Raw genomic sequence first — 26013 nt, 5'->3', positions numbered from 1 at the left:
GTGGCCGCCCTCGCGGTCGGTAGCGAGGCGCTCCCCGCAGCCATGGCCGCCACCCGGCTGTGGCGACTGCGGAGGCCCATGGCTGCTGCCTTCAGCGGCGCCGCGGCCGCGGGAGCCGGGCTGCCCCCCCCGCCGGAGAAGCTGACGGTCCGGCGGCAGGCGGAGGGCGTCCGGTGAGGCGGCGGCGGCGGCCGGGCCGGGCCGGGCCGGGGGAGGCACTGCTGCGGGCCGGGCCCTCCGGCTCTGGTCAGCGTTACACTTTGTAGTAACCCTGCTGTGTTTAACGGCTTCTGCAGACACATTGTCTTGAACAACCCGCGGAAGAGAAACGCCCTGTCCCTCGCCATGCTGCAGTCCCTCAGGGAGGACCTGCTGCACGACGCCAAGGGCAGAGACCTCCGAGTTATCATCATTTCAGGTACTGCCGCCATTTCAGGCCGGCGGGAGAGAGAGGGAGGGGGCAGAAACGGGATAGTTGAGAGTTCAAACCGAAATCGCTCACAGAATTGCAGAAAACGGGACGGAAGGTACTTGCGTGTTGCTGTCCGTGCAGCAGCCCAGGAACAGGCAGTGTATCCTGCCGGTGCCTTCGCCCTTCAGTCCTTGTTCTTCTATATTCACCCTGTTCTTCTATACTCGTCCCAGTTTCCACCCTCACATACTTAATTCCTTATTCTTGAACACCACATTAACTTGGTTTTTATTATATATTTGTTGATAGTTAACGTGTCTAAGAAGAAACACTGTAGAAACACGTTCCAACGTGTCAGTATTTCAGTCAGTTTACACACAAACAATGTGTTTTCAGAGTTGATGAGCTTTTTCCTTTTGTAAAAACGTTTGGTAGATTTGGGTTTAAAACTATATGTAAATAATACTTTAAACAGAATAAAAGCTAGGTCATCAAACTAAAAAACTAACATTCCCAAATAGGGGGTTTTGTGCTGGGACATGCTGATCTCGTATGACACTTGTTGCCTTTGGTGGCAGGTATTGATGGTAGCAAACAGGGTTCACAAGGTTTATTCAAATTATGTGCTCTGTTGCTCTGCTGTAAGCCAGGATCAGCCTCGTATCTTTGCCACTGGTTTGTCAAAAATGTTTTTAAAAAACTCTCCAATGCAGGAGAAACCATAATATTGATACTGCAGTCACCCGTAACCTACAGTTGTAAAATACTCTCACAGTCTAGTACAGTTTTCTTCCATTTAGATATTAACCTGCAGAGTTATTAAAGATAGTGAAACTTGAGCCTGAGCTGTTCTTAAGCCACCTTTTTTAACTTTGCAATTTTAAGATAATCTTTCCCTGCCACCCTCTCAAACATCTTGGAGAAGTAGGTTTATTAATTTAGGATGTTGCTGTTCCTGTACGCAGAGGAAAACACTGTTAGTGCACAGACACAGGAGGGAGGAAGTAAGCTAACTTCACAGGGGTGAGTTTAAATATACCTATTCAATGTTTCAAAGAGCAGTTACAAATTTTGTGAAACACTTCAGGTTCTTCTTTGGGAGTATAGTCTGGCAGTTCACAAGCACAATTGAATTTGTTCAGGTTTTCTACTTAGAAAGAAATTGCACGTTCCTGTTGATTTTTAATTCCCTTGCTGAATGGAATGCAAATGAAGAAATCTGAAGATAATAAAAGACTTTTCAGGGAATGCTTTGAGTCTTTAACACAGACTTTGTAGTGTTTTCTTCTTCAGTGACGCACAAATGCAGAAGTGATTAGTTTCCAGATACGTATTGCTGATCCCATGAGCTGACTGATGTTAATTGTGTGGTTATTTATGGATAGACTGTGTCACAATAATGTGATCCGTAAGAAACGAATGCATAGGTAAGGTTGTGTCTGCATAGTTGTAGCTGGAAATCTCACATCCATACAAATACCTGAGAAGTTCTGAAGGATTCAAAAGCATCAAATTAGTTTATTCATATGGCAGATATCCTCATGACAAAGGAAAACTGTTGTAAAGATAGCGAACCTGTGAAGGGTGTTTTGATTTTAGCTGCCACTGGAGGCAAGCAAATCTAAAGCTTCGGTCCACAGAAACCTGCTTTTTGCTGCCCAAACACTGGACATGCTTTTTGGGGTTCACCAGATGACAGTTTTAGCAGTGGAAGAAAAGATACCCCAACAACCCTTTTGGTTCTGCTCTAGCAGAACAACTTTTTTTTTGTTTTGTTTTCTTTCCATGTGGCCTTGAATGCCGTGACACAAAAATCTTCATGCTTATTTAGTAAAAGTTAATCATTAATGCTGGGTACAATAAATGGGGACTAACTGTATTTATTAATCTGAGACCAGAGCACTCCACCCTTGCTCCAGCTGCCCAGTTTACATTGTACCAAGGAGCTGTTTAGAACAGTATCCTTACAGAAACTGGGCTCAGAGGTGTGAAGTGCCTTATTTTTAGCAAAGTAACTTGGAATACAAGTAGAACTAGGCCTTTAAAAATGTTTATGGCTGTTATTGCGGTTAAATGTTGCATTATGGCGATTTAAAGTTGTTATAAAACCCAGAAGGCAGTATTTTGGAACTCTGTAAAACTCCCTCCCCAAGCTCCTTTCTGACCATTGACACCTCATTGACATACCTTTAGGGGGGCATTGATATGCTGCTACCCCTGGTTTCTCGATTAATTCAGACTGACTTCCTGAAATTCTTTGCAGCTGAAGGACATGTGTTTTGTTCCGGCCATGATTTAAAGGAACTGTCAAGTGAAGATGATGTGAAGCATCATTCTCAAGTATTTGAAATATGTGCAGAGGTAAGCAGATGTTCTTATGTGCCACCCCCTTTTGCCTGGTATTGAGAGCAAGCAATGATACTGGTTTAAGGAGGGACAGCATTGCTCATCTGCCATCTAAAGCACATGCTGTTGCTCCCCATTCCTTGCTTTTTGCCACTCTGTCATTTTAATACCTGATCCTGGTGAAATTATGTTTTCCGTGGTTTTCTCGACATGCTAGTAGAAGGGCTAGAATGCCAATGTGCATGTCTCCTATGATAGGTACAGTCATGGCACGTTCCTTAGTTTAGCCAGTGTTCCTTGCAGCTGTTTGGGCAGTGTCTTTCCTAGAAGTCCAGGGATAACCATTTTCAAATCACTTGTGATCAAATGTTCTAGCTGGTAACTCAAGACCATCTTAAACATCAAGTAAACAATGTGAAAATAAGGTCTGACTCACTGGTTGCCCAGTCAGCCAACCAGACAAGAACTTGTCAGGAAGTTGAAGTGAATCCTGGAGCCTTTGCAGGGAATGTCAAACCCCGATCTGATTGTAACAGCAGTAGAATCTGACCCCTAATCGTGCTCAGTGTGACCACAGGAAGTAATTTGAAACCTTTTGTTCTAGTTCCCCCAGTAATAATGATCTTATACACATTGTCAAGCACATATTTAGTAAATGCTGTAAAAACCCTGTGTGAAAGTTACAGCTGAAGGGCCTTCAGTGTAATATGAAGAAATTCTCCTGGCAGCTTTGCGGGGATTTCATCTTGGTATGTTGATCACAAAGAAGTAAGTACAAATATGGCTGAATGACAGGTTAGTCCCTTCATCAGAAAGGAGCCAAGGTCCAATAGTTTAGCCACCAGTAGCTTAACATCAATTTTTCAGTTGCAGGGCAGAATACCAGTATGTTGTCAGTGGAAAACTGAACCATGCAGCTTCCAAGTCACAGAACAGGAAAGATTAGGCAGAAAAAAATGTGAAACTTATTCCATATGGCATGAAATCAAGAGCTGGTAAACTTCTCACTTTAAGGACCATAAGAGTTTACATTGTCCTGTATGTGTATCTAGCACTGTACCTATGTTCAGGGTTAATTAATAGTATAGCAAGCTTAACTTTGGTTAGTAAAGAGAAATAGCCAAAAATGTCAGCATTTAGAGTTAAAAACAAGCCTAGCTTTCTTTGTGAGTATGGTGCGCTACTGAATAGTAAGTTTAGTAAGGGACCATTATGATAAATAATAAATGGTGTATCAATTTCAGATGAATATTCCTGAGACCATGAAATTCAGAGATAGGGAGATATTCAAAATCCAGTTGGAGACCGTCCTGGACAACCTGCTGTACCGAAGCTTGCTTGAGTAGGAGGGTTGGACTCATCATCTCAAGAGGTCACTGCCACCCTAAATGCTTCTGTGAAACTGGCAAAGCGAGTTCAGGAAGAAATTAAATATGAGAGATGAAAGGACACTTGAAGTGATCCTTTTTCTGATGTTCGTGGTAGTGATAAGTGCTTTAAACTTTCTACCTGAGTATCCTAAATGGATTTAGGTTTCTCATAAATCACAATTCACTGTTGTCTTACTGTTAAATAACAATGGCACTTTACAGGCAAACATAAATAAAGGTAGTAATTTAGGCTTTATTTAGGATCCTAACTAATATCTAACTTTTAGTTTTAGCTGTTGGGTAGAATAATTGATTTTTGCTTTTTTTAGGTCAATAGAGAGAGAAAGGTGCTTTTGAGGGCTTCCAAAATGGGATTGTGTCTTCCTAAATTTCAATACTTAAGTAGGACAGATCTTACCCTAAATGACATGCTTACAGTGTTGTGGACTAGGGGGTCCAGAGTGTTGGACTACTTTTCAGGAACCTTGTATTCTACATCTGTCTATGACTGTTAGTCCTAAGCAGATCATCTCAACTGCTACACCTCTGTTGCCCCATGCATATGGCAGTGTTAGCAATACTATAATGCAGTATCCAAGAACTAAGTACTTGCCACATACAAGATTGAGACAGCTGAGAATATCACTTCTCCAGAGGTTTTTCAAATACAGAACCGTAAGTACCAGGGGTGGGTTTTTTCAGAGAAGCAGCTGACTGAATTTTTATAGCCACATGAGTACTCTGTAATTGTTTGTCTGCATACATGCTATATTGTTACTCTTTTGTTGTCTGCTTCTCGAGACCCACTGAAAATTTGTTTTTAAAGAAAGATAGAAAGAAGAATGGATACAAAGACTGACCAAATTCAAAACTGAATGTAGGTAATTTTACCTAAGCAATGTAAAATTTGCTAGGCATCATCTACTGGAGAAATTGAAGTAGCAAATGAAAAAATGTTACCTTGCTACACTGTGCTAACATGAGATATTATTTTTTTTGGTCTACATAATGACTGCAGTCATTTAACTAGCATTCTGTATCTTCAGGCATTAAAATTAATTGAGTTCATTTATTCTGATTGTACGGAAGGACAACCTGCATTAGAAATGTTAGGACAAATTAATCTTTCTTAATTTCAGCTATCTGAAGTTGGATGTCCAACCTTCAAGAGTTACAGGGAGAGAGAGAGAGAGAGAGAATGAGCGTGTTTTCCCATCTTGTGTGTAATATAAACAGGAAAAATTGTTTCCTGGCAAGTAAGTCTCTCCCTGGAATGCAGAATAAGCCTAGAAAAACATTCAGCGCTTGTGTTTGGGGGAAATTAACCCAGTCTTGAGATCATGCAGAAACCAGCAAGACAGGCTGCAGTGCAGAGACCCCAAGCTCCATGCAGATCGGATAACAAGCGTTTCTGCCTTTCATTCTTGTGTTTTCCATTTCCACTGGAGTTAGCAGGACCAACTCATGCTACGTAAACACAACTGGGCATATCGTGGGATGGCAGTGGTCTTGTGCATTAGAACAGGTTTTGCAGAGAGTTTGCTTCTTTTACTGAACTCCAGTTAATAAAGCTGAAAAATGCACACGAGGTGCATGAAGCAATTGCAAGTTTTAGAACAGCTACCGCTTAAATTTCAGAGACTAACTGACTGCTTTCTTTTGTGTATGCAGGTTATGACTTTAATCCAGAAACTTCCAGTACCAGTGATTGCCAAAGTAAATGGTTTGGCTACAGCAGCAGGCTGTCAGCTTGTGGCAAGCTGTGACATCGCAGTGGCAAGTGAGAAATCTCAATTTGCTACTCCTGGAGTAAACATTGGACTGTTTTGCTCCACACCAGCTGTAGCCTTGGGCCGATCTCTTCCCAGAAAGGTAGGCTTCCTTCCCAGCTGCTCTTTGTAATTTTGTAAGAAGTAGGTTCCCATGTTAGGAGTTTTAGTTCCATTGCCTAAACTTTATGTTGCTGCAATACAACATGCAAAATACTTCATTGCAAAAGACACCTTCATAATTCTTTGGACTGGGAAAAAATAATAAAGGGATGAACTCTGTTTAGGGAAAGCAGCTTTCTGTTGATGCAGTTTCAACCAGCAGGAACTCATACCAGCAGCACACCAGCTCAGCAATCCCTTTCCTTTCCAACAGACAGCTCTGTGCTTTAGCCAATGATGTTGTCCCCTAATGAGGAAACCCCTGCAAGCTCAGGATATCAGTCTCACTGAGGTATCAATTCTTGCCAGGCAGTGACATTTCACAGCCAGCATGACCCGCCTGGGTGTACATCAAGATGCTTTAAACAGCATCTAAAACCCTCCTATACTTTCTTCCTGCTTTATTTTCTATTGATTATGACTACAGGCCTCACTGCATAAACAATAGTATGATCTGTAAAGCTTCCATAACTGAGAAAAGAAATTTTAAGTTCTGATCCAGTTGGGTTCATGCAGACAGACTCTTCAAGCCCAGCAGGGCTTGCTGAGATGCAGTGTCTTAACTGCACAAGTCCAATTGCTGGATAAGAGCTTCAGCTTTAAACTTCCCATCTGTAAGGCCATCTTGTTCAAATCTAGCTTGTCTGTGGGGTTTTTTTTCCCCAAGTCTGCTGTAGTATACAGTTAGAACTGTTTCTGAATTAGTATTTCTGGGGGTTGTGATCACCTTTTGAAAATGTGTGGGATATACTTTTCTCTGCCACTTTTCAAAGTAGCAAGAACATTCCCTACAGTTCTCATGATTACTGATTTTACCTTTTATAAAATGAAATGTTACCATTGTTTGTAGCTACCAGAGCAAAGACACTAGGGAAGATAATCAGCTTTCACAATTCAGGGCATTGGTCAATTGCATTAGGAGTCATGGAAAAAAACTGTTATTGATATATAGCATTGAATAGTCACTGACTATTTGGGAGACTTTTTAATATGAAACCTCAAGTACAAGATGCTGGGAACAGCAGAGGACTGAAATAGCTGTGGCTATAAGAAGGACATACTTAAAAACACCCTACTAAATGTAAAACTAATGCAGGTATTTTCAAAAACTACACATTTATGTAAAAAGTCTTTATTTATTATTATATGCCCAGCTTAAAATACCAAGTTCAGTCATTTGACATTGTGGATGATCCATCTCTCTCTTAATTCCTCCTGCAGTCACTAGAGACTGTGAGCTTTTGAAAGGAATCCCAGGGGCGTCAGCCTAGGACAGCTGGAGTCAGTGGGCAGGTTTGAAAAAAGGTCAGCTTTCGACCCAGTCCCTCTCTTTGCTGAACCCTCTTTAACGCTTCCTTGACAGTTTAAGAGGCCAGAAGATTTAAAACTTAATCAAAAGAGTAACTTGCACTTGAAGGAGGAGGCTGAAATTCCCCAGACAAACCAAAGCAATAAGGTGGATGAATTGACTTAATACAATACTTTTTCTTGTTCAGGTGGCACTAGAGATGCTTTTCACGGGTGAACCTCTTTCTGCCCAAGAAGCATTAATGCACGGGCTTGTCAGCAAGGTGGTACCTGAAGACAGGCTGGAAGAGGAGACCATGAAAATTTCTCGCAAGATATGTGAAAGCAGCAAATCTGTCCTGGCACTGGGGAAAGCCACCTTCTACAGACAGATGGCACAGGACCTCGATACTGCTTACAAAATGACTACTCAGGTCATGATGGACAATTTGACTCTGAGAGATGGGCAGGAAGGTATTGAAGCCTTTATTCAGAAACGTAAGCCCATCTGGTCACACTCTCAGGATAAGAAGAAATGAATTTTGTTTCTAAGCTAACCTTAGCTGTGCTTTGTGATTCTTCATGCAGTTGCCTTTGGGAACTATATTTTTGTTCTTACTGAAAGTTAGATTTCTCTTCTTACATATGCCAAACACACAACAAATTTATTCTAAGTATATAATAAATCTTGAGAAAAAATCAAACAAAATGGTTTTTTTCAGCAATGAATTTAATCTATGGTTTTAGAAGGAATTCTGTGCTGCAAAAATCAGTTTAATATGTCCCAGGTTATTTAGGGAATCACAGGAACTTTGAGAGAGCTCAGATCACACTGTTCAGTACCTGTCCCCATAGTTCTGGGTGAGAATTTCCATTTTGTAGTAGTAGTAGTAGAGAATTAAAGGGCTTGGACACGTTCCAGAGGTGATGGTAGAACATATATCATAATGGATTCCAATCCTGTTTAGATGTTACAGACAAAAGCCTGGAACAGTAGTCTGTTGCTCCGTATGATTATATCTGCTTATGAACTGTATGTTTGTCTCTCTCAGCACTGTGGCAGACGGATGTTTTGCCTTAAACATTTCTTGGTACAAAAGGTGCCAGCTTTGCTGACTCAGGTGCATAGCAGGTGTTATAACCACAAGAAAGAATGAGACAGTGGTTTCCAGCCCTGCAGAGGCAGGACTGAGGTGGTATTTTTTCCACCCTTGCATCCCATGGTTTTGGTGCCTGTAAACAGCTAACTGCACACGTGCAAGGGTACTAAGTCATCAGCCTTGGGAAGGGTCTGGTCTGGTCTCACCCCAAAATCATATGATGCAACCCCAAAATAGTCCCTCTGTGACCGCCCAAGATCCACTGAGCCTGTGTGGAACCAGGCCGTACCTACTCTCACCTAGCGTCACACCCACCATGCATATGCATCAAGTTTCTTGGAACCGGGTGGAGATTTTGGGACTTGGCCTGTATAAAAATGGTACCGTCAGCCGCTTGGGTGGGACACCCACCACCAAGATAGCCAGAGTGAAGAGGACCAACAGGACGCAGCTGGATCCACAGGTGGTGATATTTCTTTCTTTTATCTCTCTCCTCTTTTTCTAGCTCTCTCTCTCCCTCTCCTCCTCTCTTTCTTCTTAGAAACTTGTGGCATGGAACTTGCTTATCCAATTAAGTTATTCAGTTAAGTAATTGCCATTGAGTTATTGTATCTACCCACATGCCTTCTATTGTGTGTTAATAAATCATAAAATTGGTTGGCTGGTGTCATTTCACCTTAATTCAGTCCAAGGGGATCGTGAACTTGGTCATTAGTCCCAAGGGGAGGGAACAGCTCCCTTTGGGTCGCAACAAGCACATCCTGGTTTTCCATCAGTTCAAGCACTTGTCCCAGCTCTGGAGAACTTTGCTGTTGACTCCGGTGAGGCCAAGCATGGCTTGGGAGTGTTTAGTTTCACAAAGGGCACACTGTGAAAGCCACTGCCTGTGGCTGTCAGCAGACATTTTCACCTGGCAGTGTTTTGACCCAGGTGTAATTTTCAGGCTGTATGTCTTCCGTTTATCACATCATTTTAGATGTGTTCGTTGGAAAGCCCATCCTTGCACTTAAAGCTGGGCTTTTACTGACACTGCAGCAGTTCAGCTATGGATTTACGGTCTTGACAACCTCCAACAACATGGATTCAGCTGTTCTTCTGGGTAATCTGTTATAGCACTTTGCAAACCTTCCGGTGAAATATTTTTTCTTAAAGTCCAGTCTGAGCCTCGAAGCAGCATTTTTTTGGCCAGTACCCCTTGTCACATTATCTGACATGGAGAAAATTTCAGTTCCATTATCTTTGTAACTCTCTTCAAGCAGTCACAGGCTGCAGTTAGACCATGCATAGATTCCTCTGTGCCAGACTGAACACGTTCAGCTTCCTCCACTTTCTTTGTAGGTCATGTTCTCTAACCAGCTTGGTAGCCCTCCAGTGGACCAATTGCAGTTTCTCCACATCCTTTTTGTACTGGTTGTGCCACAACCGGACTGTATTCCAAATAGAACCTCACGAGTGCTGAGCTGAGGAGAACAAAATATTCCCTGTATCTGCTGGCCAGTTTCAGCCAGTCAGTATCGCTCAGTATGTATGCATTTTGTCTTATTTGTGATGAGAGTGCACTGTTGGCTCATGTCCCGTTGGGCATCCACCATAAGGCCGGTTTCAGCAGGACTGCTGCCCTGCCAGGCAGCACCTGGCCTGTACTGGTGCTTGGGGTTGTTCTTCCCCAGGTGCAGAAACTTGCCTTTCTCCTTAGATTATTCTTCTGGATTGAAGCCAGGCCATTTGGTGTGTCAGCCATTCCCCCGGTTTCTCATCATCTGCAAATCTGCTGAGCATGTATTATTGATGATGATGCCAAGTAATATATATGAGCCTCGGTATCAATCGATGTTGATCATGGGATGGTGTCTCAGCAAAGACATTTTTTCTACAGTTCCACCTAGCCAAATTGTGTAGGCTCATCTGCTTTATCCTTAAACAGGCATCTTAGAAAGACCAGGTGAATCACTATATGGATGGGCCTTTTTTTATTTGTTGACAGTAAAAGTAGCCCAAAGTACTTAGCTCAGACTTAGATGTCTTAAGTTAGATCAGATGAGTCCTACCTACAGCTGCTAAAACTCCAAATATGGAAGTATCATGAATCAAGGATTGTTTTAAGGCATGTTTGCTCCTGTGTCCTTGGTTCCCTGTCTTGTATGAATGTTAGTTCATTCCTTAGTTCTACTCTGGAGTGAATCAGATACCTAGGAAAGTCCTGGCACAGTTCTCTCCAGGGACTGATTACTCCTAGGCAGTAGGGATGAGTCCACATGAGTTTTGGCTCGCTCAACCCTTCACAGTGCCCTGATACCACACCCATAGGCCTTGCCTAACGCTCCTGAGCATCCTTAGCATTATGCTAAAAACCACCCTGCCAGCAGGCCTGCCTTTATTTTGGGCACTTTGAACTGAAAAACTGCCACAGCAAAAAGTCAACACTTCCGTCTTTGGGCCTTTGGGCCATGAAGCAGCACCTTCATAGAGCTAGAGGAAGCCCAGGGCAAGTGCTATGCAATGCAGTTGATGCAGGTCTAATTCAGAATGACCTAAGCATGAGAGCCACCAAGCAAAGGCCATTGGTGGTGGTGTCAGCCTTGTTGCTGTCCCCCTGTTACGAGAAGTGGTCTCAGGGTTCAATCAATCTGCCTTCCACGCAGCAGCAATGGGCTGCACTCTGTCAGGTGTGCTGCTGGGGTCCAGGCGTTGGATGACATTTTGCTTCCTGAGTAGCGGTACTAAGTTCTGTTATTCCTTATAGTGGAACAAGACCTGAATAGTTTGGGGTAAAAATCAGCCTCTTTTCTTTCTGACTGGCCTACACATTTTCATTCAGTAATATAAATTCTCCTATCATTTATACGTATCCAGCCCCACACAGCAGTTCCCTTTTCCATCTACAAAGCATATTCAGAATGAAAAGAAAGCAATTTCCAGTTCTGCTGCTATTTTTAATGTGATGAATTAAAACTTGAAACTTGAATTTACCATTAAACTAGTTTGTTTCTACAGGAATGTGAAAAATGTGGATCATTGGGAATAGCTGCTTTAAAAATGTTCCCATGAGGAAAATGGGTAAGTTTTACATAAACTCACATAGCGTATTTAGGTTAGGAACTGTTATCAGCATTTAAGAGATAGAAGGGTTAAATTGGAGCCCAATAACCTTCATCATGTCCTTTTTAATGCAGTAAATTGCTGCACTTAGACTCTGTTCCCACATGCTGCTCTAAAAGCATTAGGAAAGAGTAAATTGTTTTTAAAAATATTTATACTTAATGGCTATCTTGCAACTACTCAGCAAATCTCTACTGGCTCTTTTGTTCCAGGCTTTTAGAATAAGTACATTACCTTATTTTTGCAATCTTTCCAACTAACTGCAGTAATAAAATGGTTTCACTGGCCATCTTAAAACATGAGTGATAATTTAGATGAGGATATTCTTTCCAATATTTAGAAATTCACCTTCTGCAGTTGATTGCCACCTATACAAGACGGGCTTTGGCATTATTATTAACTCCTGGTTATAATTTCTGAAGGAAAAAGGTCTGCATTTTAAAAGAATAATAACTTCATTTTAAATTGTTATACTGCAATGGAATCAAATTCTGGTCATCTTATTCCTTCACGTGGATACATTGAATTCAAATGGCCTTGTAAGACAGCGGTATTACAAAGACATACAGGTATCCTTGGCCTTTTTCGCTATGAGCAGGCCGACATTAATGGAAGTGCTATGTAAAGTTAAGAACAGGCATACTTTAGCAAGACAAAACGGTGATGGGAAGTTAACTATCAAAAATTATGTTCTGGTTGTTTATATGATAGGCACAGGGTAGGAGTGTTACCTTACCTTTGGCTTTCCCTGTAAAAGACCAAACACCACACTGCCTTGAGCTCCTTCACAGTTCAAATCCATGGAAGCTGAGGAAACACAGTGCTCTGGATGACTGAGTTCAGATCCTTAAGAACACTGCTTTTCTAGGCTCATGGTCTTTTTCAGTCTAATTCACAGGTGTGTTAAATGTTTCTGTTGTCCTTTCAGGTTGTAAGGAGAAAAAATATTTGTAGGTATGTTTTAACTCAGTTTTCACGGTATTCATTTGTACGACTTCATGCAATGAAGTAATTATGTACTTAGTAATTGTCTGTTCCAAAAATGATGACATCCACAGGAACATTTCCCTCTTGTTTGAACCACTAGACAGAAAAGCTTCAAAAGGTTTTAGAACATTCCTGCACTGGCCCCTGTAGATTGACAAAGCAATATAATTTTTTTTTCTGACTTGTATGGGATTTTTATTTTTGCTCACATCTGCCTTTATTGTTTAGTTGAATGGATTTACTGGCCATTTCTGAGAAACAGACTGGTTCCAGTATTGTTAATTAAGTTCTACAGCCAAGAAACAGCAAACCAAATGATAGATTGGGAGCCTTACCACTGTGGCTATCTACTGCCTGAGGAGAGTTTGTCCCAGAATAGCAAAGAGTCTATCCCTTGTCATATCCATTTTTATTAAAGAATCTGCTCTGCAGCGATATCTGCCAGGTAATTAGCCTAGTTTCAAGTGGCCCTGACAGCATGTGGCATACACACAGCCTTCTCTGTAAACTAAGAAGGAGTTCATCTGCGTACAGCCTCTAGGATGCAGCTTATCACTGCAAATTACAGAGAGGTACGCATTTTCTATTCATATACACAGGAACAGCTGGAGTAGAAACTCGTCAAGAAAACGCAAGTGAGGAATTGCCAGTATGAATGTAATGAACTATCGAGCCACTGACCTCAGTGGCCCTGAGGAATGGCTTTGAGACTCTACCTGGAAATTTTAGAAAAGATATATAGGCAAAATCTGGGGATACGATCATATCACTTTATGATGTAACTTTAGGCTGCTCTCATAAACAAGGCAAGCAAAAAGCCGGGGTGCAGCAACAGCTAGAGCAACACTTGGAACAAGGTTTTTCCTGATTCATGGACCAGGCAACAATCCGCCTCACCACATCAATTAGGAGATGTATGCTGAAGATAGAGTCAGACACCTTTGTCTGATTTGGGTGATGGGCAAGGGATTTATACCTTTCACGTTCCACAGAGCCGAAGAACAGGATGGGACTTCATATAAGCTCATATATAAACCTCATGATGTTTTCTTAAGGCCACCCAACCCAGGATTGAGCAGACTGGGTAAGAATTAGTTTTGTGCTGGTTTGAAGTAACATCCCATAGCTGTGGAGGAGAGAGCTTGAAAATCTGTACTACAAAGGCACAAAAAGCTGGATGTAGGTAACATTAGAAATGCATGACTAACTCATTGGCCAAAGTCAGTGTGGTAGTTTTTACCATCTAGCTCATGATTTCTGAACATTTGGAAGGCAACACTGTGTCCTTCATAGAATTGCCTCTGGGTAATTCCTGTATTGTCATCCCTGTGTTGCAGATGGGGAAATGGAGGCCAAATGTGCTTTACCTGAGGTCTCACGGTGAGCCAGTGGCACTGTAACAGTGGCATTCAGAATGCCAACACCTGCTCCTCATACTTCTTCAGCAACAAAGTTTTAAGCAAAATCAGAGGAAATGAAGGATGATTACATACCCTAGAGAAACTGCAAAGACTTCTGAACAGGAATTATGAGCTACTGCATCAAAGGCCCCATGCTTGACATTTATTGGCTTTTTGATTAACATTGGGGTAATTTTACTATCAACAGTTTCTCATTAGGAACTGGCAATGTTCTTTCTGACCGTTATCTCGCTCAATATCACATTGGGTTGCTACAAAGAGCAGGGATTTTATGTAAAATCCATCCATCTCTAGCTGCAAAATTTTGTAATAATTCTACATTTAAATAATCTCGTAGAAGTGCTTGCTGCCTTCTCTAAGCAACAGGGATAATAGAGAAACAGTTAAATTTTCATGAAGGCCTAAAGCTATAGGATAAATCTCATACTGCAATGAGTAGGATTAATTTGTCTTGATTTCGCTGGCATTGCACCTTGATCATACTAATTCTGAATTTAGCCACTGAAGAACACATCCCCATCCTGTTTTACACTCACAAAGGAGGGGAAAAAACATCAGAGCTATAACCTTCTATTTCTCCTTTGTATGATGTACCATCTCCTGGCTGCTTGTTGCCAGTATTAGGAATTATTTTTGTCAAACCCATAGCTTTTATAAAAAGAAAATAGTAGAAATGTACCCCTAATATCACTGTGTATTTGAAAGGGTGAAATTGTTCATTAAACTTCCATGTGTCCAAATGTAGTCATATTCATTATACGGCCTTTTAAAAGTTAATACTTATTTTAAATATTTGTATTCTGGAGTCATGACAATGTGAGCATCACAGAGTTATTGTATATTTTATTGATCATGTTTGTTATAGAGAAAAAATCGAGAACAAAACCAGGTGATAAAATAACAAATTGAATTTGTAGTGCTAAAAGTTAAGCCACATTCATGGGTTTGATCCATGACTGCTGTTCCTAGCTACTTGATACAAGAAAATTTAATTTTCCCTCTTTAGGTAGAATAGTGTTTTCAGCCTGCCGAAACCAAAACTTGTAATGCTGTGGAAGTAGTTCAAAATAGGAAACATTCCTGTAGCCTAGATCAAAATACAATCATCTCTTTAAACTAACTTTCATAGCAGTGCAAGTTAACCTGTTGGACTTAATACAGATATAGGTATAGGTCTCGACCACCAATTCTGCTGAAGGAAAGTCACCTCCTGGAAAGGCATAAAAGGCATGGATGGCAGTATCTTAGACTATCTGCTACTTGGCTCATTAGAGCCACATGCCAGTGAGGTCTGATGTAATGGGTCATGTCTAAGAAAGCAGAAGCTCCAACCGTAGTCTGCTCACTGAAGGAGTCTTTAAGGACAAATTAACTGCAATAAAGAGAATGTTGGCATTCAGGCTGCCTCAGCTGCTGATGACAGAGAAGTCCTTAGGTCTTCCAAAGGGGACTCAGGTTTTATTCCAGACCTGTCCTCCTATAAAAGTTACAGTGGATGAAATCATTTTTGGAAAGATGAGCAATGTTTTCCCTGTCAACTCTACCCTGTCAACATTAAGGGTAATGTAATATATACCTGCTCTGGTCTTCTCCACTTCCTGGCCCAAAATCATTCTCAGTGTAGACAGCGAGTGATGCTTCTGGAAAGAAACAATAAAGAATTAGTAAAACTTACATAGAACATGAGGGAAAGGAGAAAGCAAACGAACGCATTAAGTGATTCTCCTAATTCTAGACACAAATATTTTGTTTCTTATACCTCTTTAATAAAATGTACCCTTCATGCCATTAAAACTTTATCCTCTGTTGTTTAAGGGCATTAATCCTATAACAAAAATCTCTATTCTGAGTGTTAAGAGACTATATAAATATAGACATGATGAATACTTAGTCTCCGTTCTCTTTCAAGACCTCACTAGATTAGGTTAAAAATACTTTAAGATTAGTGTGCTTTTTCTTGCTTTTTTGTTTTTGAGTCTTTAGTGTGAAGGCAGAATTTTAATTCTGTTTTATCCTCTCCCTCCTTGGGTTTGTTGTTTGGTTTTTGTTTTCATGAGCGCTGAGGTCATTGCTTCTTGGCCTGCTTACTCCCATACAGCATTGGCCTGAATTGCAACTTTGGTTGAGCTAAGGCAATATCTAACTTTGTGAAGGAAAAAAGAAAAGGAAAAAAAAAAAGGAGAAAAAAAAAAGAAGATGCCAACAATATGATCCATTCTCCTTGCAGTCAGAACTTGTAGCTTATTTCTGCTTTAAATTCATCTGACTACAGCTTCCAGACAAGGTAATAGAGCTGCCTTTCTGTGGGCTTAGCTAGATCTTTCAGTATCTCAGCAGCCTTTATGTAAAATGGTGCTGATCATTCTTTTTTTTTTTTTAATTATTCTTTTTTTTTCTGTCTTTTCTCTGTAGACAAGCTCGCCAGTGGAAAATCGGCTCTCACTCCATGTACACCTTGCACAACAGCTTAGATGTGGGATGATTGATATGTAGCATCTAAGTTATAACAGGGAGAAAGGACATTAAAAAATCAAGCAATAAACACCGAAAATCTCTGAGAGAGGTTCCTTCAGTTTACTGCAGATCCTCAGAAATCCTTGCTTGCACAACAGAAAACCCATTTTAAACGTGATGGCACTATTAGCAAATTGTCAGCAGAGGGCAATAACAGCTCACATCGTGAAGCAAATCCTGGTTACTGTGCCAGACCAGTTCTGCCAGCGTTGTTTTTCTACTTGCCTGCTCACAAGGAACGAGCCCCTAGGTTAATCAGGCAGCTCTCTGAACAGCACGTGTCTCAGAAAGCACTCCTGGAAGTCATGCAAGTCATGGGTCTAAACTCTCTTCTTCCACTTTCTCTGCAGCCCCTGTCTTTGCATCCTCACTGATTACATCGGAGGATCAGTTGCAGTCCAATAGTCGAGGGACAGTTTGGTACCAAATGCTAGGAAGATCTTTGGAAGCAAAAGGAGACCCTGTTCTGCTTTAAGAAACACAGTTGTGAAAAATACAGATGTGTCTGGGGTCCTGGACCAGTCAGCAGAGCACAGTTTGGGAGAGCCTCGCTGTTCTGGCTTTCCTAGGGAGTTTTAATTGTAGATCCAAATGAGCTTGTGTAAATTGGTAAAAGGTTCTGGAGGGAACAAGTGATTCAGAAAGACCTTCCAGGAGACTGGATCAGCAAACCAGGCAGAAGAGGTGAGCAGAGTGTGACAATCATGCCTTCATGCCTCTTTCAGAACAAAGGATAAATCCACAAAATCAAAATGGATTTCTAAAGCTATCTTCGTCAAAGGAGTTAAGAACAGAGGACACCATTAGATTTTCTCTCTTACAATCCAAGATCAATTCTGCAGGCCAAATCCTCAGCCAACATAAATCAGTCAACTTCATTCAGACAAAGCTGACAGGATTTTATACTGTCATTCCAGATATATACTGCAATCCAGAGGATGGGTCTCTTAGCCAGAGTTTGACCAGCCAGAATCTGTGTCACCTCTTCCACCCTTCTTAACAGTGAACTAAGTGACACCCACCACCTCTGGTCTCCGTGGCTCAGTTTCCCCACCTGTAAAGCAAGCTATAAAGTTCTCTGTGACACACTTACGGCAGTGAATGATAAAAACTAATCAACTGTGCTACTCACAGCTTGGTGATGAACTAATGTGCTTGTCACACTGCTGGCCCATAGTCTGCTGGGTAGATAAGAAAACTGCTGAAGGTGTTAGTCCAGATGGACTGTAAATGCCAAGGCACAACAGGAACTGTTGAAAAATAAAAATATTCTCTCAAGTCCTCTCCCAGCAGGAACAATATTCCAATTGTAATGCAGATACCCTGCATTCATCCCTCATCCATCCCTTAGGGCAAGTGAACACTTTGCAAGAGTCTGCTAATCATTAGACTATTGTAAATATTGAAAAATACAAATGCCAGGTGTTTCTTTATCTGAGCTTTAGCTGTACGCGTGGCTTCATGAAAAGTAAGAAAACATGACCATGCATAATGATACCATTATTAATATTTGGAATTTCAGGGAACAGTAGTTATTAGGCTGAATTAACTGATTCTCCCCAAATTCCCATACTGTAGAAAAAGGATGGGGAGCAATTACATTGTTCAAAGCCACCACAGTAAACATCAAAAGAGCCAGTTGTACAAGGCTGTGCTGAAGCTACAGAGAAATTCAAATAAACAACATTAAATGACCAGCTCTGGAATGCAGTGAACCCAGGCTGGGTCAACAAGCACACTGATAAGTGTGCCAGGTGACAAGTGGGGTCCAGCCCAGGCTAAATCTCCGGCAGCCCATGGTAACGGGGTAGAGGTTATGGCAGCTTTGTGCTTGGCAGCTTCTAGACAACTCTTACCAGCAGACTGAGTGGAAGATGTAGTTTAACTGCTTCATCAGTTTTTACTACAAAGGCTCTACTCAGACCAGAGTCATCCCTATCAGTCATGATTCAGTGCCTTTTCCACTAGACAGCTTTTCAGCACAGTACAATTGTGCTCCCACACAGCTGAGACAGAGGTGATCTGTGCCCTCTGTTTCATTTTCCTCTCTGCCACTTTTTGATCTTTCTCTGACTCAGAGAAGCTGGTGCACGCAAAAGCCATTTCAGACTATGGCCATCTGTAACCACAGAAATTGAGCCACCACCAGTAACACTAAAAGCAAGAAGCAGAAACTTTGAAACGAAAAGCAAATATTACCTTGGAGTGATAAGCAGCTATAACAACAGACTTGGCAAGCCAGCATTTTAAGCCAAAAATATGTTAAAGAGATATTTTTGCAACCTTTTTTGAAATATTCTCTTCAAAGAAGCTAAATGCTGGTCTTAGGAAAAAGGTACTGAACATCAGTTTTAAGCAAAGTTATTTTCTTCTTCTGGATTAAAAATCTACATTTTAAAGAGTTTAAACAAAAGTTTATGCAAGCATTTCCATATAGATGAAAAAACCCCAACATTCTTTTATGTGGACAGAGAGTTCCTGTTAAGGCAGTGGTTGCATAGAGGATACAAAAATAGCTGGTAGCATAAGTATATACGGGATGCCATTAAGAAATCAGGTGCTAATGAGACTGCTCAGGACTGATTCACGACTGCCCTGTGGCTATTCCATGACAGCTCTTCCAGGAGGTGTTCTAGCAGCCATGAGTCAGATCCCTTCCCCTGTGTCGATCCTTCGGCAGGAAACTCCCTACAGAAAAGCTGGCAGGTATGTCCTTAAAGGCAAAGGAACCAGGGTTTTCCCGTGATTTAGCTCTTCCAGCTGCAAGAACTGAGGCAGCTTGGAGTGAGCACAGATAAAAGCAGCCTGAGAAGTCTCTGTACACTGGCACAGGCAGGAACCCGTCAGCATCACAAAGGTACGAAAGATGGCTGTGAGCCAGTTATTCCTGTTGGTCCTTGAACTGATGCTGGCTCTGACACCCTTGTGATCTTGAACACAGGCCTAGAGGACAGACTCTTTATTGCCTGAAATAAAATCCTGCCCTCAGTTACCCTAGGCAAGGTTAATGACTATAATTTATTAAAAGACCTATAATGATTTGTTAAATGATGTTGAAAATGGTAGTTTCAGGAACACAAGTTACAAAGCAACCTGACAAACAAAAGGTTTGCACTGTACTTCCTTTTAAAAGGAACATGGCAGATACATCTATTTCTCACTTCTTTTGGGCCAAGAACAACACATTAACTATATACATTCGTATCTACCATATACACACAGGTGCCCTATACCATATTGTTTCTTGATGCCCCAAATGCAACTGCACAATGGTTTCCTTCCCATTGCATGCAGTCCATGGAATTCACGATAATGGTACCGATAGCGGAGTCTGCGTGGAAAGCGACAAGTGAACTAACTGTAAACCACTTCTTTTATTGCTGTCTTCCTCTCGCAATGTAGTCTTAGCGAAGCAGCACCCTTCCTTATGAGAACCAGCAAAATATCCATAGGCATTACCTCCCGAGAGGCAGGGCTGGCAAGAAGGGAAATCAGTGCACAGGTGACCTCACCTGTCCTGTTTGTACTGATGTTATTCATAAAACACTTTTATAGCTATTAAAGAAAAGCCCAGTATTAAAGACTAACAATGTCACTTTGGTATTTAGCATTTGCAAGAGACCCTGCATGGCTGGAACTCAAAAGTCTCCAGCATTCAAACAATTTTCTCCCCTTTCCAGGGTCATATGCTCTCACTAGCCTGTTGTAAATATCCTGATATCCAGTGTTTGGAGCTTAGGTCCCCAGCCAAAAATTATATCCAAGCCCAGAGCTAATTGTCCAAGTTCCTTCCATAGTTATAAACAGAAATAAATGTTTCAAAAGATCAAAACACCCGAACTACTGGAAGGTACAGAGCTGCCTAGCAGCAGCTGGTAGGGAACTGATGTCTCTGAGCACTTGACCTTTGCCAGAGAAATCCTTGAGTCCTGGAGTCTGACACATTGTCCTGAGCATAGGAATATTTTCAGGAGTAAAACAGGGCCACTGTTTTCCTCTTGAAATGCACAGAAGATTGTAAAATAAACTTTTTCAATGCTATTATGTTGCTGTGCACATATATCGTTACTTTGCACTTATTTAAGAGCTTGAATATTGCTTTCATCTTGATGTAAGCCTTTTTTATATACTTTTTTTTTTTTTTTTTAAGTCAGGAATGTCTCTCCCACTCCAGTTTTAGAGATGCATATGATAGCAGTGTCCTGACCTTAGAAACTGAATTCTTAGTGCAAGATTTGGTACTAATTGTCACACTACCTCTTCCATTTGTCTGCACAGCATCAAGAGGATAAAAGGTGGGTGGGTGGAAGCAGTAACAAATGCGCTTTCATTCCTCACTTTTAAGGGTGAGATTTCCCTTCATGGGGGTAGATCTCAAATTATTTACTATTGGAGCCTGATATCTTTAATAGTATCTTCTTTCACCAACAGAAGAAATTCTTCTGAAAAAAAGCCAGTTCTCTGCTTGTTGCCACTGCCAGCTGCATGCAAGTACAAAATTACAAAGCACTCACTTAGTTGAAGTGAATACTTCATTAAACAATTAAGCAATAAGGCAGAACAAAGTCTGTGGTTTCCAGGCCTTGTTCTGTAATTGTATCCTACAGCATTAGGAGAACCAATGCTCCCATAGGGTTGCAATTTAGGCTAGGATTATCCTCTAATAACTTTGTCCTGTGGGATTAGAGGATTGCCATGATGGGGAATTTTTTTATCCATCAACGGCAATGTAAAATAGATGATTTGTCCTTGAAGTTCTGGAGGTGAGGATTCACATCTCTTTCCTCCTTTCATCATCTTGCTGTAATGCCTTGATTAGAAGCTTTTATCTCTGCTTTCACTTTCTGAACCATGAAAGCTATCCACCAGCCCAGTTTCTATGAAGGTACAGTACACAGAAAGCCAGTTTATAAGTAACACTGAGTATCCCCAAGCACACTGTGGACACTTTGAGCCTGAGTGACATTGAGGATGGAGAATGTGTAAGCCACTACGTTGAACAAGACGTAAGTTTGCGCTGAAATTTTCTGTTCATCTCATACAGCACGTGCAGCTAGTGAACTTTCAGGTCAAACTGAGAGGGACCTACAGAGGTAAGGCAGATGCAGGTTTAGATGGCTGGTAGGCAGAGATTGTTTGGATTGCAGATGAAATTTAAATGTCTGAAGTCCATCTACATTCTGCTACAGAGGTCTAAACCCCTTTCTTGATCTAGTAAAGCTCTGATTCAGCTCCTAATGAAATTACCAGGATTTGTTCTACTGACTTGAAGTTGACCCTGGACAGAGCCCACAGCCCTACCAGAATCCCTTTCCAGAACAGTTACAAAACATCCTGGATGGCAACAGCAAGTCCTTGCCTCAAACATGATACATAAGGAATCCCTCCATGCTGTTCTCCTTCTCCATATTCAGTTCTGCTGAAACAGAAAATACATCTCAAATGCAAAATACAGCTCACTGTATGACAGGACACCCTGTCCTTGGGAAGTGGAATTATGATAATCCAGATTCATATTACGGGTTAATGGAAGACCATTAGAAGAATTAACTTCCAGTTCTAACAGGAATCAAACCAGAAATTAAAAAAAAAAAATCTAAACCCATAAAACCCCACAATTTAAAAAGACAAGTTTATTTCTGAATATATGTATCTTATGCTGTCTTAGAATAAATAATTTTCTACACCTCTTTGATTCTACTTGCACTCCTTCCCTTTAGAAATAATATGATTAATATTTAATTAAATTCAGTGGCATATGTCTCCATTCCCCATAGGAAAATAAGTTGCATTCATTTCAGACTTACTGACACTGGAAAATAACTAGCTGCCTATACTCACTGGAATGTATGGGAGAACAAACTATCATTAAAAGTCAGAAAATACATGTTTTAAATAGTAGAAGCCAAGAAAAAGCTATTGGGTATATTTTTGTATTGCATTAATGCTACAGGAGCCTGCTCAAATTGGGTCACTTTCAGCCAGCTACTGCAAAACCAGTAGAAGGCCATCCCACCTCCCTCTGAACAGACAAAACATGGGACAAGGGAAGTATTTGCTCTAGCGAGTAGGATCTGCTGAAGGAAAGGATGAAGGACTAGATCCAATAAGGATTTAGGAGCCAAAACAAGGATTTAAGTGAAAATGAGGTACTGAATGCCAAAAATACACCCCAGCTCCCCTTTCCCTCCCCCCAGCTGAACTGCAGACAAACCCTTGAAGACAGCAAAACTCATCAGGTAACTTCTTTCTCTGTACCTGCAAAACCTTTTCTCATCAGTGAGGTGTACTAACATCAGAAGTAAGGCAAGGAGAGAAATCAGGTCCAACTCATTAGACAAGTCACTAGTATGCCTGTCAGGTTAGGCTCTGGGGCCACAAGGAAGAGGAACATGGTTTGACAGAGACAGAAGGCTGTAGGAAGCCACAAAGACAATATGGAGAGCTCTGGGGGAACAGGGTAAGTCAAGAAACACTGGTGGCGTGGGAGTGATGATGGAGGAGGCAGAAGGGATGGCTTGGGGACAGTGAGATGACCTCAGCAATACAGGAAGGAGATAAGGTACTGAAGAGTGAAGGAGGCAGGAGTGAATCTGGGTATCCACAAGACAAAAGGAGGACTGTGAAGGCTGGCTGGAGACAAGCTGATAACCACAGCTGCCTCCAGTTGTGCTTCTGCACAGGTACAGAATGGCACGGGCCACAGCAGTTTCAAAGGCAATTTCTCAATTAATTTAGAACACAAGCTGGAACTTAGATATTCTGGCTTAATCACAAATAGAACTAAATGCTAAAGGTGTTCCTAGACAGCGCCCAATAAATGCTGATTGTGTCTGCTCTCCGCAGATCCTATCTTGGCTGGTTTTTTACAGCAGGTGATGGTATCTCAAGTGCTTGTCTAGGAAGTGTGAGTCTAGGAGACTCAGTTGTCTCTGAACAATCACACCATTCGAACTCACCTCTCACTTTAGACACATGTACCCTAATCACTCAGGGGAGGAATGGGAGTTTCTGTCTGCAGCTCAGAATTTTTCCTGGCCCTGTGGCAACAGATCTGGTTTGAGAGGTTGTTATCTGTCTCCCTCAATGTAAAGTTTGGTTTTGTCCCATGACACTCTAAACAAAGTACAAAAATATCTGTGTAAAAAAAAAAAGATGATACAAGCTCTGCCAAATATGTTCATGGAATCATAGAACAGCCCAGGCTGGAAAGAACCTCAAAAGGTCATCTGGTCCAGCCTTCCATGGGAAAGGGAGCCTACATGGGATTCACCTAGCACCCTGTCCAGTCACATCTTGAAAATCTCCAGCGATGGGGACTCTACCATGTCCCTGGGGAGGTTGTTCCAGTAAGATTGTTCTCACTGTAAACAATGTCCTTTTTATATCAAGATGAACCCCCTCCTGGTGCAACTTCTATCAAGAAGGCCTCTTGCCTTCTTGATGTGGCTTCTTGTGAAGACAGAGCCTCCACTCTCTTTGTAGCAGCCCTTTAAGTACTGGAATACTCTGCTGACGTTCCCCTTGAGTTTTCTCCAGGAAGAAGAGACCTAACTCCTTCAGTCTTTTCTCACAGGGCAGGTTCTCCAGTCCTTTGATTATCTCAGTGGCCCATCTTTGGACCCTCTCCAATCTGTGTTTTTTCTTGAATTGCAGAGACCAGAACTGGACACAGTACTCCAGGTGTGGCCTGACAAGTGCTGAGCAGAGTGGGGGGATCATGTCTCTACTTCTGCTAGTAATGTCCCTGTGGATGCAGCCCAGGATCTGATTTGCCTTCATTGCTGCAGTGACACACTGATAACTTGCACTCACCTTGTTGTCTCTGGCACACCCACGTCCTCTCAGCAAGGCTGCTCCCCAGCCACACAGATGCTGGCCTGTATTGGGCTCTTGTGTTTTGTTGTCCCAGGTGCAGGGCCTTGCATTTGTCTTTGTTAAACTTCATAGCGTTCTTGCTAGCCCACTCTCCCAGCCTGTCCGACTGTCTCTATAAGGTGGCTCTCCCTTCTGACATGTCCACCTCACCATCCAGTTTAGTGTCATCAGCAAACTTGGTGAGGGTGCTTTCAATCCCATCATCCAGTGTTGAAAAGCATGGGGCCCGGTATCAATCCCTGGGAGATCCCACTTCTGACTGGCTGCCAGTCTGAGTAAAAACCACTGATCCCCACTTGTAAGCCGATTTCTTACCCATCTCACAGACCACCCATCCAGTCTGTATCTTGCAGGTTTGCCCTGTTTGTTTTGATCTAGTTCACTACGCAAACCTGACTGACAGCACCACAAAAGTCACTGGTTGGGCACGAGAGAGGCAGCAGTGACATCTGGGCTGGAATGTCAGCCTGCTGCTGAGTCACGGATAAATCCCAAGGTTTTGACTACTGTAAGTTTATCTTGCTGTTTGGAAATCCATTCTGCCAGCTAGGCACTGAAAAGCAAGGTGTGCTGTCACACCAAAGCCTGTCATTGGCTCTAGCTGTAAGTGCCTTGCCAAAAAGAGGACACGGTCAGTCAGGAGGAAAAGTTGTATAAATGAGTCATGAAGCCTATTTCATGTGGGATTACTAACTGTAAACAAGAATAACAATGACCGTACACTACCTGGTATTTATACAATACTTTGTACAATAAACCGTGGTCTTGTCTTGAGGTTTCCAATGGCACTCTTCTACAAATAACAAATCATATTACCACATTTATCACAACAGTATGTCAACTATAATGACCATAAATGTAACTCAGCCTTCACTTTGGATAAACCCTGTTTCTTCCACAGTTATTTCATATGTCAATGCACATTTATTCCCTATTTTGTCTACCTGTTGCCTTATGTCTAAAATGTAAGTTACCAGCTTTCTAAAACAGGATTATTTTTTTTACTTTATATACCCTGCCTCACATAAGGGGGCTCCAAATTTTAACTGTGGAACTTTCTAAGCCTACTGAAATTCAAACAAATAACAGATAGCTTTCCACCATTATACATTTTCTTTCTGACTGCTCAGTTCTACTAATTGCTTATCAAACCCAGGCCACATGCTTGGGGAAAAAAAAAAAACAACCAAGAAAAACCCAACCAAAACAACCCTAAAATGAAAATTCTTTATAAAGAAAGTCCAAACCAGGTGAATAAGATCTTCTCTGACCACAGCTGCTTAATTCTATGTGTCTAGTGTCAGCTGTTCGCAGTAATAAATATAATAAGCACATTCTGTGAGAAGAAACTTGAATTTTGGCCTGTAACACAAGGAAAAGGAGTCAGATTGCCAAGAGGATTTTTGCAAACACAGGCTTCATCTAGTAGCTCTGGTTTGGGTGGCATTTCCAGAGAAGCTGCAGAATGGACTTCCCATGCATAGGACTATACTGACACTGGCAGCTGGGAATGTTATGACGTCGATGTTGGAGTATGATAGAAGTTAGAAACCCACATAAAATAGTGTTTTGCTCTATTAAGTAGCAACCACAAATGTCAATATCACATGTTAATTAATGATTAATGTTAGAGGAAGGAGATGCATGCCTGACATATTTTTAAACTGG

The 26013-nt window shown here is 41.6% G+C and overlaps 1 protein-coding gene and 1 long non-coding RNA gene across 2 annotated transcripts; one reads left to right on the top strand and one right to left on the bottom strand.

Annotated features, from left to right (window-relative positions):
* Window positions 1–9104, top strand: ECHDC3 (enoyl-CoA hydratase domain containing 3). Its single transcript, XM_037389120.1, has 5 exons — window positions 1–173; window positions 297–418; window positions 2676–2773; window positions 5800–6000; window positions 7556–9104. Exons 1-5 carry the CDS (start codon window positions 43–45, stop codon window positions 7883–7885), a joined length of 882 nt encoding a protein of 293 aa, XP_037245017.1. The 5' UTR covers window positions 1–42; the 3' UTR covers window positions 7886–9104.
* A 5675-nt stretch (window positions 9105–14779) lies between these two features.
* LOC119148660 lies at window positions 14780–17803 on the bottom strand. Its single transcript, XR_005104450.1, has 3 exons — window positions 17600–17803; window positions 15530–15593; window positions 14780–15430 (listed from the first exon to the last, which is right to left on the bottom strand). It is a non-coding gene; the product is annotated as an uncharacterized LOC119148660 (long non-coding RNA).
* Between the last annotated feature and the right edge of the window lie 8210 nt (window positions 17804–26013).

This window comes from Falco rusticolus, chromosome 5 (genome assembly GCF_015220075.1).
Source record: "Falco rusticolus isolate bFalRus1 chromosome 5, bFalRus1.pri, whole genome shotgun sequence".
In the NCBI taxonomy this organism is placed as follows: domain Eukaryota; kingdom Metazoa; phylum Chordata; class Aves; order Falconiformes; family Falconidae; genus Falco; species Falco rusticolus.
This window is presented reverse-complemented; position numbering and strand designations above follow the sequence as displayed.

Coding starts and splice junctions, on each gene's coding strand:
- ECHDC3 (XM_037389120.1), top strand. CDS start 43: ATGGCCGCCACCCGGCTGTGGCGACTGCGGAGGCCCATGGCTGCTGCC. Junction 419..2,675: donor CCGAGTTATCATCATTTCAG/GTACTGCCGCCA, acceptor AATTCTTTGCAG/CTGAAGGACATGTGTTTTGT. Junction 2,774..5,799: donor TATTTGAAATATGTGCAGAG/GTAAGCAGATGT, acceptor TTGTGTATGCAG/GTTATGACTTTAATCCAGAA.